Source organism: Lissotriton vulgaris, chromosome 3_2 (assembly GCF_964263255.1).
Source record: "Lissotriton vulgaris chromosome 3_2, aLisVul1.2, whole genome shotgun sequence".
Classification (NCBI taxonomy): domain Eukaryota; kingdom Metazoa; phylum Chordata; class Amphibia; order Caudata; family Salamandridae; genus Lissotriton; species Lissotriton vulgaris.
In genome coordinates, this window is record NC_141690.1 from 330,226,915 (window position 1) to 330,247,490 (window position 20,576).

General features: G+C 43.3%; 1 protein-coding gene across 1 annotated transcript in view; it reads left to right on the plus strand.

The window, feature by feature from the left end:
• EIF2AK3 (eukaryotic translation initiation factor 2 alpha kinase 3) overlaps window positions 1-20,576 on the plus strand; it is a 137,740-nt gene that overhangs the window by 106,129 nt on the left and 11,035 nt on the right. The window contains exons 10-11 of the mRNA XM_086964429.1: window positions 10,094-10,206; window positions 14,882-15,004. Of these exons, the coding sequence (XP_086820555.1) occupies window positions 10,094-10,206; window positions 14,882-15,004 (236 nt within the window). The remainder of the gene's footprint in view (window positions 1-10,093; window positions 10,207-14,881; window positions 15,005-20,576) is intronic.

The following is a 20,576-nucleotide window of genomic DNA, read 5'->3' on the forward strand; positions in this document are numbered from 1 at the left end:
AGTAGCCAATGGGCTATTTTCCCGTTGGGCCACTACAACCCCTAAATGACCACTTACTTTGGAGAGGGGGCATCACCCTGCCCCAGAATTCCTTTTTCCACCATACACAAGATGGCGGGATTCTCAACTTTGTGTAACTTTAGGCTGTTCACCCTAGAGGTGTGCACAGCCTGGCAGTGCAACACACCTCAAGCGTAGCTAGTTTTCCCACCTGTCCTGGTGCCAGAGGGTGGCATCTATCCTGTCTGGAGAAGCCTTGGGTCGCCTACCAAAAGTGGCAGAGGCCTTTGAAGCCTCCTACCTTGATATACTGATGTACCAGCCTTCCTGGAGGAGGAGGAGGTGGCAATATCTCTCCCCAGAGCAGGCATTGTTTCAGTCCTGTGAGAACAAGGATCTCATCTCCTAAGGGGTCAGAAACTCGTCTGTGGTCGCAGGGTGGACTGGACCAGTCAGTCAGCACACAATTATTTATTTATTTATTTAAGGTTTTTATAGAGCGCGTAGTCACCCATGAGTATCACAAGAAGGCTAGTGGGTACATCTAAGGTAACCCCTGGGTGCATGTAGTAATAAATCCATCACTGGAATCCGTGTGGGGTTATTAATACAAGGTGTTTGATACCCAACACCATAGGATTCAGTGAAGCCATTATGTAGCTGGGAAATTCGTTTTGGCCAGTGCCAAGTACATACCTTAAGATGGCTTTCCTGTTCAGTTGTTCTGTCAGTAATTGAACTGGCCAGAACAGGGGCATATATCCTCATGCGCATATGTCCTCACATGTAATATAATGCACCCTGCCTTGTAAGGCTGGTGACTTACTTGCAGCGTTAGGGGACATGGCACACAATTGTGTGCCATGTCCAATTTTCACTTTTAGAGCACTGTGTCATGCAGCCTGCAGGGGGAGTATGTATGACTTTGGTGCTAGGTTTCTTAGAGTGGCAAACGATATGTTGCAGCTCTTGGGGACCCTCTTTAGTACCTATAATCTAGGTACCAGAGGTATCACTTTCAAGGGACTTAGAGGTGCTAAAGACCTGGTCACCTTGGGATCAAGTCACCATTTGTCTTGTTTTGGGGAAAGAACACTGACACTAGGGGCCTGGTTAGCAGGAACCCAGTGTACCTAATTCGAAGATGCATCAAATATGAGACATAAAGTGGGCATATAAATGTGTTGGATCTGCTGATCATCCACTGGCATTGAAGGCCTTCCTGCCATCCATAAAGGGAAGGCTGGTGCAGGTTCTCACGGAGAACACAACTTCCAGGTGATACTGCAACAAGCCGGGCAGACAGGGGTCCTGTGCTCAAAAGTGCTGTGTCTCTGGATTTGGCTAGAGCGTCGGGGAATCTCTCTGATCATGGACCATGTGGGCCCGGGCTGGCAAACTCAGCTAGTGATGCCTTGCTGTCATGAAGCAAACCCAAGGAGATGATGGGCGGAGTGCTGAAAATGTTCAGACACTCGCCCCCAGTCACAGATTTGGGTTGAATCCATCATCGTTCTTTTGCTCACCTCGCCACCCCAGTTCAGACACAGCCATATGCAAATCAGCCTTGACCCTGAGCCTCATGGGAACAGTCCTTCCCGAACTGCCAAGCAATGTCTTCCCTGGACCGTAAACCAGCATCCTGGGACCGGTTTCAGGCTAACAGCGCTCATCAGCCAGGCTAGCTTGAATCCAGTGCCAAAGTGAGAAAGGGACTCACGTCTGGGCATGCCCTGCCAACTTAGGGCGAACAAAGCAAACACAAGGATATGCCCAGACGTGGGTCCTGTGCTCTCCATGCCACTGGAGTCCAGCTATCCTGGCAGATGAGGGCTGAAAGCCCGAAACCGGTCCTAGGATGCTTGTTTTCCGTCCAGTGAAGACCTGGCCTGGCAGTTCGGGCTGGACTGTTTCCATTGGCACAGGGTCAAGACTGATTTGTATATGGCTGGGTCCAAACTGGAATGGCATGGTGAGCAAAACAACTATTGATTTAGGCCCAGATCTCTGTACTGGGGTGAATGTATGACATTGTTCTGCTTTCTGTCTATCAATTGTTCGTTTTGCATTTGCTATTCATGAATGGCAGTTGCACCACAAGGTGGTGCAGAGCATCTTCTGACCGTGAGAGAATCTTTGCTGCATCTTTTCCCCGCAGGCACTTCTGTGCCTTGAATTTTCCAGGAAAGCACTCTAAGAGATGCATTCAGGCTACAGTGGAGCAAGGGAATTGTGCATGGAATCATGCATGGGATCTTGTGTCTCTTGTGCATGAGAATCTTTGTGCTTCTGCCTCTCCTGACCAGAGTTCTGAAGAAGATCAGGAACAGCCGGGCTCAGTCATCAGAGTAGTTTCGAATTTGGCCAGGAGAGTGTGGTTCCCAGAACTTATGGACAGTAGCATCCGTCCTCCTATTAGGCTACCAAGTTGGGAGGATCGTCTATCTCAGCACCAGGCCCGAGTTCTGAACCCAAACTGGCTTAATCTACACCGGTTGAGATATGTTGATTTGTATAGTGCACTAATCACTCAAGGGTATCCAAGCGCTTAAATCTCTATGTGTGCAGATTGCGTGGTGGTAATTGCGAATGATCAACTACAGGAGGTTGTGGATGTCATCCTTGCTGCCAGGCACCCATATACGAAGTCCATTTACAACCGGTAGTGGGACAAATCTGTGGCCTGGTGTAGAGTAGCAACACAGACCGTTTGCAAGCCAACTATCTGATGATTTGTTTCTTTCTTTTGTCTTTGGCCCAGCAATGCTTTGCAGTGGGCATGATTAATGGGTGTTTATCAACCCGTCAGCCTTTTTTGCGTATGCCGTACCAACTGTCCCTATTGAAGAAACTTGCTCTACGGTTTATTAAAGGTTTGATGCATATGTTCCCACCCAAACCGTTGATGATGCTCACTGAGATCTTCATTTGTTTCCAACGATCTTCATGTGCACTCCCTTCGAGCCAATGCACAGCTGCTTGTTGCGTCTTCTGACACTCACGACTGTCTTCCTCACTGCGATCGCTGTGATAGCCTCGAACTCACTGATGCGTGAGTGAACTCCATGCTATCTAGGTGCAGCCGCCCTGCACCACCTTTTATCCTGAACAAACTAGTTGTAACACGAGGCTGACCTTTTTTGTTAAAAGTTGAGTCTCTTTCACGTTGGAGAATCCATCATCCTCCCAACATTCTTTACTTCGCCTCACCCCTCAATAGAGGAGGAGCGACTCCATCGACGGCACCCCAAAACAGCCTCCAGCTTTCCCATCATTTGTATCAGGACCATCTGGTGAATGAACAATGTTTTGTGGGATTCTTGGGGGCAGAGTAAAGTAAGACGGTGCAGAAACAAACTTTGTCAAGGTGCATTACGATACTATGCTTTGACCAAGAAGCACCTTCCAGAAGGTCTTAGGGCTTATGTAAATGTCCAGTATTTGTAAAGCGCAAACAATTACCCGCAGGTGTCAAGGCCCTGGGGGCCGTCGGGAAGATTAAGGGAGCTATTGCCCAGAGTCACATGGTGCTGGGCTGATCTGCCGCCGGTGCCGGGGATTCAACCATGAGCACCCAGGTTCCAGAGTCGGTCACCCTGGCCGTTGCGCCACAACTCTTCCACAAGGGCCAAGGCGGCTACCGCTGCAGTGGCATGCAGAGTGCCTGCTTTTGTCATCGCCCAGGCTGCAACCAGGTCATCAGTGCACATATCCACGTATCACTACAGCCTTGACGGCCAGGTCTGAAATGAAGGATATTTCACCAGTTCGGTCCTGCAGGACTTTGAAAAAGCCAATTTGAGCCCACACAACAGACCCTCAACCTTGGGGGTTGGGGTGGGGTGTACTGCGTGAGTATCTGTTCTGAGGGTGAGAAATCTGAAGAAAGAAGTGCCCATTAGAAGAGCACGTTATTTACTTTCGGTAACTCTGTAGTGGCTTCTTTATCTAACTGCGGATTCATTTAAGATTAGCACATTGATACCACCGATTGTTTCATGCTCTGTGTGCAAGGATGCAGAAAGAGTCAAATCAAGGAAGCTGCCATTGGCACAAAGGGGTGGCGCTTAGCTCCGTCACTTCCGGAATGAAACAAAGTCAACAAGAAGCCGCAGGTGCCACATGACCACTCACAGGAGCACCCCTAGGAGCATTTCAGGATCCAATCTAACATCTGAAAAGATATTCTAAAGTTGAGGAATCTGCACTTAACTAGAGTATCCACCAGAAAGAGTATTACGGAAGCGAAGTAACGTTTTCTTTTGGATTACCACCTTATCCTTTAACATACAGTTTTTAAGTTCTCGCAAAGTTCTCCTTATTTGCAATTAAAGAAACAAACCCTCAAACACTTTTTTTTGGAGAAAGTAAATACCTTATAAAGGCGAAGCACTGCAATGTTTAAACGAGCACTGACAACGTCTGCTATTAGCGACGAGGCTTTTGGGCCTGTCAATGCTTCTTTATTTTTATCATGGTGTCTGTAAAATTTTGTTTTTGAGGAAATACCAGGCCCTTAAAAATGAAAAAAATAAAAATAAACCAGCCATTGGGCTAAAAGCTAAAATATTTTTGGTCCTCACAAAACATACTGCTATTCTGAGCCCTGATACTGAAGGGAACTGGTGTGTGTGAAGCTGCTCTGTGAAGTTAGCCAGTGGCCGAAGGGGGCTGGCCCATTGCTCCCTGCTGTAGAGGGCAGCAGAAAAAAGTGATGCTATAAACACAACAACAGACAAAGACTTGAACACTCTTTTAAATAAGCTTATTATATGCTTATAAGTTCAGTAAAATAAAAAGCTTTTGGCTAATGACTGACCTAAAGAAGCTGCATACCATTAAAATATTTCAAGCCTATTGGGGACTAGTTTCTGCAATGCTGCGTTTTCAATAATTTTTTTCCACACTGCCACTCAGTACTGATTAATGAATGATCCCTATGAGGCACTATGTCCTGAGCGACACACGTGTATGCTGCCATCTTGTGGCGATGTCTAGATACTGTTTCTCAGAGCCTTGTGTGGCAAATTACATGGTTGCAGATGTCAGAAACATCCATATCCAGTTTCATTTTCTGTTTTTCTCACTTAGTTGTTGTATCCCAGCATTTCGCTGCTCTGCCTCTTGTTAGGTCTGGCCTTTTAGTTAGCTTTAATGGTCTGTCAGACTATTGTTTTTCCTACAATTTCACAAAATACATACAGAGAGGAGCTTTTGGTCAGCAGGCTTCATTCACCCTTTGGTCTATTAAATTATTATTCAAATTTTATCAAACCCACCACAGCATACACTATGAAGAAGTGGATCAGTCCACTTTTCCCCCTTCACTTGAAATGATTACATAAAGCACGTGCAAATTGTTCATACCCCCTCACCCCCCCCCCGCCCCCCCAAAAAAGGGTTTTTAATCTTCAGTAATAAAGCAGGTTCAAGCAAGTGTACTGCTTTACTGTATTTATTTTTTATATGAGCTTTTACAGACTGGCTGTATTTTTTGTATGTACTTTGGTAGTCCAGTTTGATGGGTGATGTGTTTTTTGTCTGCTTTTTAAAGTTGCGGTTAAAACATGTTTAAGTGACAATTTAATGTTGTAGATACTTGCGGTTTGAGTGATTAGCTATGTGGTGATATCTTCCTGTCTCCTTTTAAATGATGATACCAAATTGGTTGGAACCACTGAAAGGCTTGCCATTAAAATATAACTAGTAAAACGCCACATCAGTGAATGTATTTTTAAAATTAAAGTTTTTTATTTCAAGGATATTGTGGCCACACTTTTGGGGGACAGAATGTTTGGGGGGTTTTCTCTTTTATTTCTGCAGCACGTATTACAATAAACAAATATAAAGAATCTTAAATATTACTACACCTTGCAAATGCATAAGTATTATTGGTTTCTCCAAAGCCTGTTTTGTTTTTTTTAGGTTTGGCACAGTGCTTTTTTCTTTCATGCAGTATATTTTTCATTGTTAAATACTTTTAAATGTTTACCAGTGTGGTTTAAACCATGGGTCTCCAACCGTTTCTATACGAGAGAGCTACTTATGTCCAACGAAAATAATCCAGCGCTACTAATATGAATAGCGTTGTAATAGTCACCACAGCAGACAAGATTAGATTAGTGGTCACCCCATGCAGTATTATTAGCAGTAATCAGCTCAGTGCATCAGGAAGGTTTGTCAGTAGTAAAGTAAAAAAAAAAAAAAGAAGGCTTCATCAGTTTGAAATAAGTCTATATGGTACTACAAAACAGCCGTAGTTGCAATGTCCCCGAATTGAAGGTCTTATAAGTCTCCTCAATGCTGCATAATTTATCACTCAAATAACAGCTTTAAACATAACTTAACGTGTATTGGTAAAGGGTAAAATCACAGTTAAAGCATCTTGACATTGAAATAACATATGTTTAGTGTTACACCCAAATCAGTGGTTGAAGTGGAAATTCAAGTTGAAATTCAGCCATTTTTCTCCAAACATTAGCCAATTACTTCTAAAAATACAAACATTAGTGTCTGGATGCATGCTTTTCATTTTGTATAGACCTGTTGTTTGAACCATGCAAAAGCTTTTAATTTACTGGGTTGGGCTGCACACAGAAGAGCTACTTACTAGTAGCTGGAGAGTTACCAGTGGCTCGCAAGCTACTTGTTGGAGAAGCCTGGTTGAAGCTATGTTTCAGATTACAGTAAAACAAAGCTTATAGTGACTTTTCTTTGTGACCTTAATCATATTTTCCTACAGTGTGCACACAAATAAAGAAGGACTTCAGTACGTCTTCTGAGTACTCCTGGCTTTAGGACGCCCTTGCACTGTTGTATTGAAAGTATATATCCAATTGTTTTTTTCAATTTAAAATTTGTACTGCAAGCACATGGCCACCCACCATGGTTAGCCCTTGTAATGTATTGTATTTCCTTTCTGATCTTTGTTTTTGTGTCATATGCTTAAAATAAAATGCAACTATTGCACCAGCTTGCCAATGCAAGAGCAAATGACCTGTGCCAGTGCTTGAATATTTCTGTCTTAGTCTCGGACTGCTTCTGCCTCTATATTCTGGGTCCAAGCTATATGCATCTTTATACAAGCATGCTGCAGTAGCTGTCAGTCTATCCTGCCAGGGGATCAGGCATCCTCTGCATGTGTATGCTGTTTGTGCAACTATGGCACTTACATCTGTGACGGATCATGTTTTATAAATGCCGAGCGAAAGTAACCCTGTGCTTCTGGAAATATTGTATTTTATCTTGAATAAAATAAAGCAAGATTTAAATTTCTCATCTTAAATTGTACACAGCAACAATATCTCTTAAGATACTGGCGTAGCGACACATCTTATCCTAGTTCCCCCATCCTTCCCACTTGCAGGCTGCCCTCATATGTAGAAGTAGACCATTGGGTATCCTTCCATTTATTCAGATTAGCCTAGCATCATTCTGCTTCTTATTGGCCGGTGGTCTCGGACCTGGTATCTTTGGTTGCTGAGAGAGCGAAGGCAGTGAAATCATTTGCACCTGTGATGCTGTTAAATACCCAGTCATTGGAACGGAGTTGTGTTTGACGCCCATCTATTTCTCTTCTTCGAACTTGGTCACAACAGTCGTGGCCCACCCAATTGTTTTGAGACAGGAATTACCTAACCAGTGTCCATGGTCCGCCTCCATGGAAATCCATTGGTACACGGCTCTGATAACTGGCTTTGTCCCGAAGAGAATATTCCAAGGGGAATCTAGCCAGAGAACACGGTGATCTAGAGATGTCAGCCTCAAATGACCAATGACTTGGCTTTTTCAGTTGGTCATTTATCTTCTCCTATGAAACATTTTCATGGATGTTTGTGTGTCAACAAAAGGCCAGAGATTTAGTGTTAACACTGGTTTTCATACAGATATCTCTGATCCTTTCAAAGCTTTTCCTAATATCTGGCCCTGGCTGATCTCTCCGGTGGGTCCATTGAACCTCAAGGATGCTCCTGTTAATACATCTCCAACTCCACTCTCAAGGCCAATTCCAGCGATTGTGGAAAAGATGTGGAAAAGATGTAGAGTATGTAACTTCAGCAATGAGGTCTACCTTAGTTCTTTTAAAAAGCACTGAAGGATGATGGCATTATGCTCCGAGTTCTGCCTCTTTGGATGCTGGAGGTTGAGGAACTCTAATCCTGGTATTTTGAAGTTTCTGGTCAAGAAATACAGAGCTCCTAAACATGACGCAGTCTTAGTTTCTGGGGTCCACTATCACAGATTGTGGTTTTGATGGCATCTTCCTTCATGGGGAAATGTGTAGTCATCCCGCATGGACAAGTTTCCCAAATATCTTGGAGTACTGGGAGATGATTTCTGTGCTCTTGCTCTCCCTTTCAGGCGGGCTGATTCAGTTACGGCAGTCGACTCTTGACTCTATCGCCAAGAATGTCCAGGAAACACACATCTTCATGCTCGCCGTCTGCAAACAAAATGATTGATCAAGGTTGCTAAAGACCTGGACATCATGGGTTGAATCAGGAAGCTGTTTGAGGGAAATGATTGCTTTAATTCTTCAACAGACAAGGTGCTGCAGTAGTACAAAATAGGCAAAACATCTGACATATTCCTGGGTTCCATCCAAGCTCTACTGGTCAGAACTCAATCCTATGTTCACTCACTTGAAGCTTGTGAGTGCTTTCTCTTTCTGTACATTCTCTACCTCAGTGCAGTATGAGGTGCTTTGGGGAACTGAAGTTTGGTCCACACACTGTCAGTCAATCACAGAAAACTGTACCACTCCAGTGGCCAGGGAGCGTTCCCTCTTACATTACAATTGGTTGTAAATCCTGTTGGCTACTCCTAGTGGTCTTCAGCAGCTATCATTTGTAGCTCTTACCGCCCATTTCCATCCTTTGTAACAAACAATTCTCCCTCCAAATGCGGAGTACATACCAACAGTGCAAAACAACTGTCCCTGCATTCCTCAGGCATGCCTTGTAAAGGACTTGTAGGGTGCTACCTAAATACACAGGTAGAAGCAATAGAAACTACCCTCACATACAAGGCGCAGGTACAGCATCAGTGTAGCCCTACTACACACACACTGATGATATAACGTGGACTGAGGCAGCGCAGTGTTCCTGACACACAGTGCTGCCATAAGTAGTTCAAACTTTGATCATGTTTACCTACATCTAGTTTTAGTATATAATCTGTGCAAATTTCAGATCATCCAGGGAAATACAAAGAAATGGGTGCTACAAGAAGCAGCATTTATAAGTGACCTCCCAACATGGCTGCAATCACAGTGCTAGGAACTGCCCCCAGAACTGTGGACACACAGCACTAGAGTCTGTTATAGGTGATAATCCCAAGTGGCCCTTAATTCTCAGGTCCGGCAAATGCTAGAGACATGACATGTGGAGGCTAGCGGCATCTGCGGGTGGAGTGGAGGCAGAATTAGGTAACTTAATGTAGCCGACTTGTCTTCGACTTGGATCGTGGGGCAGATTTGCTCTTCTGCTTGTAACTGTTCAAATTCCAGTTTTATGTTTGGAAATGTAGTTTGCTGTTGTGAGCTTGGTATGTTTTGTTAGAATGTTTGACATATGTAGTTTGTCCTTTTTCCGAAAATAAAATTATAGAGCAAGGTATTACATTTCTTCCCAAGCATCAATTTGCATTAAACCACATATATTTGTGATGTTTCTCTTGGTATCGATTGTGGAAAGCAGAATGAGTGACGTATACTACAACTTCCTCTCCCCACTCTTTCAATACTGAGACCGTGAAATCTTTTTTTATCAGCATGGTAAAACCAAAACAACTAACAGATAAAATCTACCTACAGTCTATTGTCTGTGGGTGATGATGTATTCCCTTAGACCAGAATGTTAAAAACACTTTTTGTAATCTTACGCAGAATAGTTTTGTATTTCTAGACTTATCACTATTAAAAAACAAAAGTTATTTATGCCGTGTAAATAGGCATTTGTAACCTTTATAGAAGTCATTCTTTTCATTTGGGGATTTAAACACTACTAAGAGTACTGAATAGTTATAAATGTAAAATGTAAGATATAAAGGTGATCATATAGTTTACCCTGATATTTTAATATTCCTTTTTCAGCAGCGGAAGGAGTCTGAGACCCAGTGCCAGACTGACAGTAAATACGACTCATCTAGTGGAGAGTTAAGAGATAACAACTGGAATGAATATAAAGTATCCGGATATGTGTCAAGGTAAGAAACCCTGGCTTTGAACGAAAGAAAGGACAATGAGGTTCAAAAGGAGCAGGATTCACTGTGCATTTAACAAAGAAAATAGGCATTGAAAGAACCTCTAGAGCTCATTAACTAGAGTTGTTGGTCATGTAGACATTTAACCCACCAAAGATATTTTTTTTCCTTTGGACGAATTGCAAAATAATGTATCAGACACACCCAGTATATCTGCCTGACCCGCACATCAATCACAGCTCAGCATCCCACACATGCTTATCGCTTATTGACTGCAGTTTTAATTAAGGTATAATAGTGACAATAACGTGTCAATGTGAAACCATGCTTGTTATCATTAAGTACTTCCACTAACGGAATTATAGCATTTGTAACATGGTTACCTGTTTTATGGGGGGTCCAGATTCAAATGTGTGAATGGTGTGTAACTCTGTCTTCTAAGTCTATTAGAGACACTGTTGGAGTTTTTTCCAATTTTGTAATGTATATCTATCCAATTGGAAAAGTTGTACAATCCAATGATTTAGTGTATCCCAATACACAATGATGCCCTTGTGTATTGGGATACACTAAATCATTGGATTGTACAACTTTTCCAATTGGATAGATATAAATTACAAAATTGGAACATGATTTACTGAAATTATATCCTAGTATCCCTGTTTTATCTTTTAACTATTGTGTTGTTTTTGTTCCCACCTGGTGATCATTATCTGCATATACTGTATCAGGATATATGGTTTATCCTTTTTTAATGTAAATGTTTTTTTTAAAATATTAAATTGTGTACTTTTTATGATTTCTGACTATTTTCGCATCATCTTTTAGTATTGCTCATATTTGGAAGAATGTACCAATTAGTAAGGCGCTATGTGTAAGTGTGTCTGACTGCTTATAAATTGTTCCAAAGGGGACTTTATTCTGTGACAGATTGTCTTTTGGAACCCTACCCCTTTGGTATTTTGGGTCCCACTCTTTAATTAGAGATACTGAATGAATTTGACAGTGCATTTTGTCATCTGTGGTGTGTATATTATTAATTACGCAATTGCGTCGTTTGAATTGCAAGCATCTCCAAGAAATGCATTGATGTAATATATATTCTATGTAGAACTCGCGACAAACTGACTCCCAGCTATGAATGTCGGGGGCTTGACAATGTGGGGGTTCTCGATAGTCTGCCAGTGTACACATAAATTACTTCCCTCTCTTCTCACGCATGTCAGGAAGTAAGGCAGCCAGTCCAGAGTTTAGAGATTATTTATATGTATGTGTATGTATCTATATATATATATGTATGTATATGTATATCCTCATCCTGATGGCCCGTCCTTGACAAGGTTAGTAAATATTATGCTCTGCATCTATAATTCATGCCATGATATCTGTTCATGTGCACTTGTTTTAACATATGTATGTGTGTTCTTATATAGCGCTCGACTTACCCTTGGGCATCTCAGCGCTTGCATTGGGAACCCGTCCTGGCTTTTCCCTGTGAGATAACCCGTACTGGGCATCCCCAAGGTGAAAGCCAGGCATCCCGCCGCAGGGGGCCGTTGTGGAGATTAAGCAAGCTTAATGCCCAGAGTTGCAGAGTGTGAACCCGTGATTAGAGTGGGCACCGAAGCGAGAATTGTCGAGTACGTGGACAATTGGGCTCAAGACCCTGCCTTGTCAGGAATTGAACCCTGGTCCCGGGTCTGACCTCTGCTTCAGGGTATGCCTCCTCTAACCAGTGAGCCACACTTCTCCACTCTCATATGATATTCATCCAGAATCCAGAATGCCAGGGCTTACATTTGTGCAGTAATGCAAAATCACAAAGACTGTATCTATTAGGAGTACTGTTCCCCTGCATAACAACATTTTACATGCAATCTGTGAAGCTATACAAGGTGTTTTTTCTCAGTTTAGTTCTGTTATACTGTGGTAATCGGTTATAATGTGACCTTTGCACTGTAGTAATAAATGTGAAAATGTCTGTCTTAGTGCAGTTGCTGTTAAAGCATGTAAATGGCCAACATGTATTTTCACTGAATGGAAAAAAAAATATATAAAAAAAATACCACACGTACTTTTTATTTTGCCCTGATTGTTTTAAATACCACAAATTGTTGCAGAAGTAATTACAAGCCATATCATCTTATTGTTGAGTCACTCTGGTTTTATTTAAAACCTTCTTTGTGAATGCCATTAGCCCTTTTTTAGAAACTAGTATAGATGTGTCTGATTTTACAATATTAGGAGACTTCAACTATCACTTAGAAAAACAGGCGGATCATGATACAGCCTCACTAGTCGATACGATGGCTCGTTTTTCCCTGTCATAGATCGTCAAGCACAATACTCATGTCGCAGGGCACACCCTAGGTGGTATTTTTACATCCAATCTTTCCTTTAAAGTTTCAGAAGTGTTACCCATCCCATTATCAGACCATAAAGCCATAATGTTTACACTAAGTACGGATCAGCACATTTCAAGATCTTCAAACCCACCAGTCTCAGTCGATTGCCGGGACGGGTGTCATATCAACCCCTTCACTCTACAAGCGTCGCTACTCTGCTCAAAGCTAAGCCCACCACTAACACTGCTGTACATAGGCCTTCCACTTGGATCAAAACAGCAGTAGATCTTTTAGCCCCAAGAGCTTCCTCTCCACGTGGAAAAATCCATCCGACCCATGGTTCCCTGATAAGCTAAGAGTACAAAAACAAACCTGTAGAAGGGCTGAAAGACAGTGGAGAGCAAACTACGACCCCATAGAAAAAACTAAGTATGCATAATCTTTGGCAGACTATAAGAAACTGATATTGGAAGAAAAAAGTAAATACTTTTCATCAAAAGTCCTTCAGGCAAGAAATTCTAGCAAGGAGCTCTTTTCACCAGTTAAAAGATTAGCTAAACTACTAGAGCCACCTAGGACGGAAAGCTGAATTCTGCAACATACTGGGACAGTCGTTCAGGGAACAAGTTGAGACGGTGTATTAATCCTTTAGGGACAACGTTGACTCCATCCCTGAGAACACTACAGCATTCACAGATTCTATTTCTTCCAATTTGCCTCTCTCCTCCCCCACCCTTCGTTAGAACTGATCATTCACGTTGTAAAAAATCAGGGGCCCCTGTAGAACCCTGTCCTCCAAAAGTACACCTGATTCTTGAAATATTAAGTGAACAATTAGGTGTAGTATTCAATGGGATAATTCAGTCAGGCATTTTCCCCAATGCCTGGAAAATAGGATCAATCCTTCCACTCTTAAAAAAAAAAAAGATTCTCGACCCTACTGATCCCAGCAGCTATCGACCCATCTCCAGACTACCATTTGCGGCTGGAGAAAATACTTAATGCACAGCTCATTGCATTTATTACCACCAGGGACCTCTTAGATCCCTCACAGTACAGGTTCCGGGAGGGGCATGGAACTGATACAGCTCTGGTCATGGTTACAGCACTGGTCATGGTTGCAGAAGAACTAAGAGCGATACTGGACACGGGGCAAGGGAAGAGATAGCTGACTGTTTCAACAGCTGCAGGCCACAGGTAAACCTGTGGATGCGGTCCAACTGCCTAAAACTGAACGGCGGAAAGACGGAGGTCCTGCTGTTGTGCTCTGATTCATCCTTTTGGTCACCAAGATGGTGGCCCTCCAGTCTGGGTGATTGCCCAGCCCAGTGCTCAAGGTAAAAAAATCTAGGATTCATCATTGACGATAAGCTAACATTCAACAATCAGATCAATACCCTCTCCTCAACCATTTGCTTCATCCTAAAAATGATCAGGGAAATCCACCCTTTCATCCACCTGACTTCCTAAAAACACTGGGTACAGCATTAGCCTTGTCCAGGTTGGACTACGGCGACCCCCTGTACGTGGGGATCCAATCTCAGCGTCTACAAAGGTTTCAGCATCTTCGAAATGCGGCAGCCAGATTAGTATTGGATATTCCTAGGTTTCAGCCAGTCTCCCACTGTTTAAGAGCCCTTCACTGGCTCCCAGTGGATAAAAGCATTAAGTTTAAATCTCAGTGCCTAGCCTTCAAAGCACTACCAGGTGCCGGACCTCAATTCCTGAGGACTCATTTGAAATGGTATGTGCAGTCTAGAAGTCTAAGAGCCGCACACAGCAAACTTCTGCAAACACCGAGATTCAAGAAAGCACGCTGGGGCGGAAGAAGGTTTCTGACGGGGTCAGTGAAGACCTGGAACCTACTCCAGGTCGCCCTACAGAGCAGCCCTAAGCTGCTATCCTTCAGAAAGGCGCTAAAATCTTGGCTCTTTTCCAATTAACATGATATGTACAGCATATTGGCAACCTTACTTTGCCCACCTGTCTGTAGTGCCAAGATGCACCTGGGCATTTGTGCGCTTTATAAATGTATAAATCAAATCAAATTTTAGGCTTGATTTCTTGTGTTAGACCCTACTTTACTACCACCCAGTTGTTCATGCCCAAGGCTAACTAAACATCTGGTATAGTCTTTCCTAATGCCAAATTAGGTTGTGTGTGTTACACAAGCTTAACAATTGTTTATTCCGTTCACCTTCCTTCCGGCAGCAATATCGAAGTGCTTTTCATCTGTACATGTTTTTCAGGGATATAGTTGTGATTAACTAGAACATCTGTCTGAAACTGTATTAATGCTATTAAGTAAATAAGGATTTTACTTGTGTTCACAGATACCTTACTGACTTTGAGCCTGTTCAGTGTCTCGGTCGTGGAGGGTTTGGTGTGGTCTTCGAAGCCAGAAATAAAGTTGACGACTGTAACTATGCTATCAAGAGAATCAGCCTACCCAACAGGTAATATTGCGGATGCCAGTCTGATATTGGCTATGTGTGCGCAAAGTCTTAAATACTTTACGATTGAGGTGACAAATGCAAGACAATTTAGCTTACTTTATAAGAACTGTTTCTTTGTGCAGGTTAACAGAACTGTTTGGCCATGTTCCTCTTCTGTAAGTCCAATTGCATGGGAGAACAGAAAACATTCGGTTGCCTTTCAGTAATCCAAAGACTGATGTTATTTTACTTATTAGTACTTTCTCTTTGAAAAAAACACTCGCTGTAAGGTTGGCTTATTTCTAACTCCTTGAGCTGGAACTGATTTGAATTTATCCTATGGCATTATAAATTAATTCATTCGCATCTTTTCTTTATTTGCAATGTTGCATGTAATGGGTCTCTTGTGATGTGATGTGCTTTGAATAGGTATTTAACACTGCGGTGTAGCATGGTTTGAACTTAATATTGATTTTAAGGGATATATAGTAAACTATATTTAGCCATTAGTTTTTGTATTGTCACAAGTATCCTGGCAGATCTTTTTGCAATATATTAGGATGTGGTTTGTATGTTACCGGGCACTGAGCCAGCAATTTCATTTTACTTGGGAGTTAGACAAATCTGGTCTCAATCATTTCTTGTATTGGTGGCAAAACCCAAACCCATTGGAAAACATTGAAATTAAAAGTATCTAGAAAAATAAACATTCATATATAATGAAATATTAGTTACCAGATCTGTCCAAGCTGATCTTGCTTGTAAGGATCACCTTTTTAAACCTGAAGTAAGGAGCAGAGTGTAAGATCTGGATGGAAGTCTTGGATTTGTGCCCTAGCATTGCATGTATTGGATGTATTATATATATATTGATAGATTAATTTAATCACTTAACTCTTCAATTGCCACAATGAATTTCAATATGACTTACTAAATTGGTTATAATTCTTACGAGTTACAGTGGTGTTGCAAGCGTTGGCGAGGTATATATGTTTATGGATGTATAGAGTGCATAGCTGCCCAAGGGCTTCCCAGCGCTGAGAGAAACTCGACTGAGGATGCATAGACGATATGGGGAAAAGCCATGTTTTGAGCTTTTTCCTGAATTCCAGTCCATCAGTTAGTAGGCGCATTTCCCTAGACAGGGAGTTCCATAGGCCCGGGGGCAAATACAAGAATGATCTGCCTCCCCATCGGGCTCTCTTTATCCTGGTCTGTTTCATAGGTAGATCTGTGGAGGATCTTAGGTGTCTGCCTAGAATGTAGTGTGTGACAAGTTTTTTGATTAACATCGAGCCTTTATCATTCATGTCTCTATGAGCGATGCAGAATGATTTGAACTCTATTCTGGCCTTTATTGGGAGCCAGTGTAGTGTCTTTAGGGCGGCCCTGGCTGACTGCTGTCTGGGGATGCGCAATAGTATCCTAGCTGCTGCATTTTGTCCCACTTGTAATCTGTTTATGATGTATTTAGGTGCGCCAAGATACAGGGAGTTGCCATAGTCCAGCTGTGACAGCACTAGGGCCTGTACTACCGTTCTGCGTGTGTTTTCGGGGATGAGCGGTATGATCTTCCGTAGCATTCGTAGCACTCCGAAGCATGATCCTGATATTCTTCTAGCTTGGGTCTCCATGGAAAGACTTTTGTCCAGCCAAATACCCAGATTCTTTACCTCTATTTTTGGGACCGGGGGATCTCCCAGTTCTTGAGGCCAGCTAATCGTGTTTCTTGGGACCGCCTTATTACCCAGGAACATACTCTCTGTTTTGCCTCCGTTCAATTCTAGGCAATCATTATTCATCCATTCTGCTACTTGTACCATGCATGGTGCCCGACTGTGGTGCCTAGATTGGGGGCCCACACACGTGTGTGTGTATGTGTGTGGTAGAAATGTTTAAAGCTCCCTTTTTTAGTTTCTGAATTGTGTAATCGAGAAAAAAAACATTTAAGTATTAATGAGACATTCAGACTTGGAAACAAAACCAATGTTTTTGCTTTATTATTATTATTATTATTATTGGGACATTTATTAAGCGCTGCGCTTACGCACACCGGCGTGTCCGCGCGCTAAAAGTGGGAGTAGGCAGATGACAGGGAGCACAAAAGCACCGCGGGCCATTATTTGCTATAGAGATAGGTTTTTAATTTTGCCCGGAATCTGGCCTCATCTAGTTCCAAGCGCAGGTCCGTTGGCAGTTTGTTCCAGTTAGTTGCCGCCAGATGTCTGAAAGACCTACCTCCCATGCGGGCCTTCTTAATTCTTGGGGTCTTCAATAGGCCACCCCCTGTTGATCTAAGCGCCCGTGTTGGTATGTACGCTTTGATCAAGTTCGTCAGGGGGGCGGGTGCCCTGCCATTCAAAATACGATGACAGGTACAGAGAGCTTTATACTCCACTCTTCTCCTTACTGGGAGCCAGTGTAGCTGCTGAAGGGCCGCCTTAGATGGCGCCCTTTTTGGCAGTCTGAGTATCAGACGTGCTGCCGCATTCTGCAGCACTTGCAGCCGGGCCATACTTTTTCCTGGCGCCCCCAGGTAAAGCAGGTTCCCATAGTCCGCCCTAGCTGTTACCAGGGCGTGAACTAGGGTTTGACGTGCTTCCAGCGGGAGTAAGTCCAGGACCTTTCTCAACTTCTTTAGAATCCCGAAGCAGACTCCCACCACCCGGTTAATCTGGGGGCCAAAAGTGAGCCCTACGTCAAACCAAACCCCCAAATTACGCGCCTCTTGGCACGGGGTAGGTGTGGGGCCAAGACAGGAGGGCCACCACGCCGGCGACCAGGCAGACTGGGCTCTCCCTACCACCAGCACCTCTGTCTTGCTGCCGTTCAGCTTCAAGCAGTTATTGGCCATCCATTCGGCAAGATCTTTCATACACGAACGGAAGCCATCGGCAGCAAGACAGGGTGCCTGCGACAGGGAGATCACCAGTTGCGTGTCGTCGGCGTAGGACACCAGTTGGAGGCCATGACTCTCCACGATCGATGCAACAGGCGCGACATACAAATTGAAGAGGGTAGGGCTCAAGGACGAGCCCTGCGGCACGCCTTGGCCCAGAGGCACCCCCCTAGAATAGCAGTCTCCCTGCCTGACTTGAAAACTTCTCTCATTGAGGAAGTCTTGGATCCATCTCAGCGCGGTGCCAGAGATGCCACCTCTGTTCAGACACTGTAGCAAGATGTTATGTGCTACAGTGTCGAACGCCGCGCTGAGGTCCAACAAGATCAGGGCCATAGTTTGGCCTGCATCCACGCCCTCTCTCAGATGTTCCGTCGCCATGAGGAGGGCGGACTCGGTGGAATGCCGTGGCCTGAAACCAAACTGCGTCGCATGGAGCAATCCCTTTTCCTCTACATGCTTCATAATTTGGGTATTAACCACCTTTTCCGCCACTTTTGACAGAAAAGGCAGGAGGGAGATGGGCCTGATGATGTTTTCAAGAAAGTAATGCATAATGAAGGACAAATTGCACCTAGTACACAAACATGAAGACAGGTGCACACTAACAAAAATTGATGAGTAAGAAAAAGGATCCTTTCATAATTTTTTTTTTAAGTGCACAACCGAAATGTGACAATATTTTACCTGATTATCAAAGCAAGCCCAATATGCCACTTGCATAGCGTATTATCTTACCTGGTTGTAACTTATTACTGTGCAGGTTATTCAGTCACAGTTTGTAGCTATCTGGTTCTGAAATGTATTTATTTATTTTATTTTAAATGTTTTGTATAGGGCAACATACCTTTTGTAGACCGTACCAAAAACCTTCATTGGGTTTACAGCCCAATCAAATCTTAGAATTGTTTGGATTTATTTTCACTCTCCTTTGCTTGCTTCTTGTTCAGTGGCTTCCCTGCCTCTTCTTGTGTGTTCCTTCCCATAGCACAGTCTCTTTAGCATCCTTTTGCTTGACTGGCATGTATACTTCCACTGCTCACATTCTGAGAACTTTTTTTAAAACTTTTTCTTTCATTGCTCTCCGAGAGGGCATGCTTTTGTAGCTCTCTCCCGTGCATGCTGGTTCCCTTCTCAAAAGCCTTCCTTTACTCTGTGTTGCCCCCCACCCCTTTCAGCTTGTCTATTAAAGCACAGACAATAAAATAAAACAATGACAGAAAATTAGAAAATATTGAATTGGGTGCACAATTTTGAGATGCCTTAAGATTAGTTAGGTTTTTCGCCAGTGATTCAAGTTTTTTATCATTTACTTTTTTTTAACTATTCTACAGAAGCAAGCATTGGCGAACCCAATAGGTTAGCATTCACATTACAAAAAAAAGCATTTGGAATGCAACGGTCTCGCCTTAAGGATCTAATAAGTATTTAGCTATGCACCATATTATCCATGGGCCCACCTGCACTCACTTTTTAGTTAAAGCCCATTGCTATCAAGCACGCCGTCTTGTGAAGCACTTATTCCGGCCGTCAGGCCACCCTTTCGCACACTTTTGCTACTATTGTCCACCTTTCACAAAACATTAGGCCAACCGTTTCTCCTGCTGAAACTACCACCATCACCACTTACTACTCCCACACTGCAGTGATATTTTTTTACCTGTTTGGTGCAATTCTGTGTTATTATTAGCTGGACAGTATGATGAAAGTGCAGGGACACCTGTCCGGTAGTGCAGCTGTCTGTCCTCCTGTTAAATAATGGTTGCTCATAAGGGACTTACTCCAACCCAGCATTGCTGCATCAAATAATGAAAACTAAAAAAAGCATGAAAACACATAACAGGCATATTTGTACCTCTCCCCTAGACGCCACACTTTCAATCGTCCGGACCAATGATCGGCGACTCCCTGCAGGTAATTACGGTTCCACAGCTTGCTGAAGTGTCGAGCAGGATGAGCACTCCTTTAACGGAAAACTGAGCAACGGGACAAGGGCTGGGCCAGAGCCAGATATTCGGCTAGAGCCTTGTAGAGCTCGCCCACAATATTTACCTGATCACTTGGATTCATCTCAAAGAGACTGCTCTGCCATCATGCCTACACACTTCCATGGCGGAACTTGACGAGGGTCGAGTGCATGACACCCATTTGCCAACCTGCCTTGAGGAGATGACATTATGCACCTTTTGACCTCTGAATATGTCACAGTGTTGACCGCTTACCCAACCCTAAACTTCTCAATAGACTCCTATTTCCTGCTGAAACAGTAGGGGATAGGGCAAGACGTGACACTACAGAACTAGAATAGGGCACTTACGGTCTGGTTTGCATTTGCTGCCTCTGCCATCATGACCTCTTTGTTAAGCAGCGGCAACCGCCTGACTGATGCTCATGGTCGTGTCAGCTTCATCTTTATCTAGGAGTCTTGACACTCTTACCACACACAGTTTCTTACTATCTAGGAATCATTCCATGGTGGGGGTAAATTATCAGCTGTTGTTCCACCCAACAAGGCTTCATGGCTGCTTTTGGTTCACTTTCACTGTGTTACCGTGCTGTTTCTCAACACAAGGAGTCCCTGTGAAAAGGTAGGCACCAACATCCTGTCAGAGCTATTATTGCCATTATCAGGCCTTTGGCAATATGAAGCCGGTAATTGATAACCCCTAGTATGTTGTGCTGATGGCCGTTTCC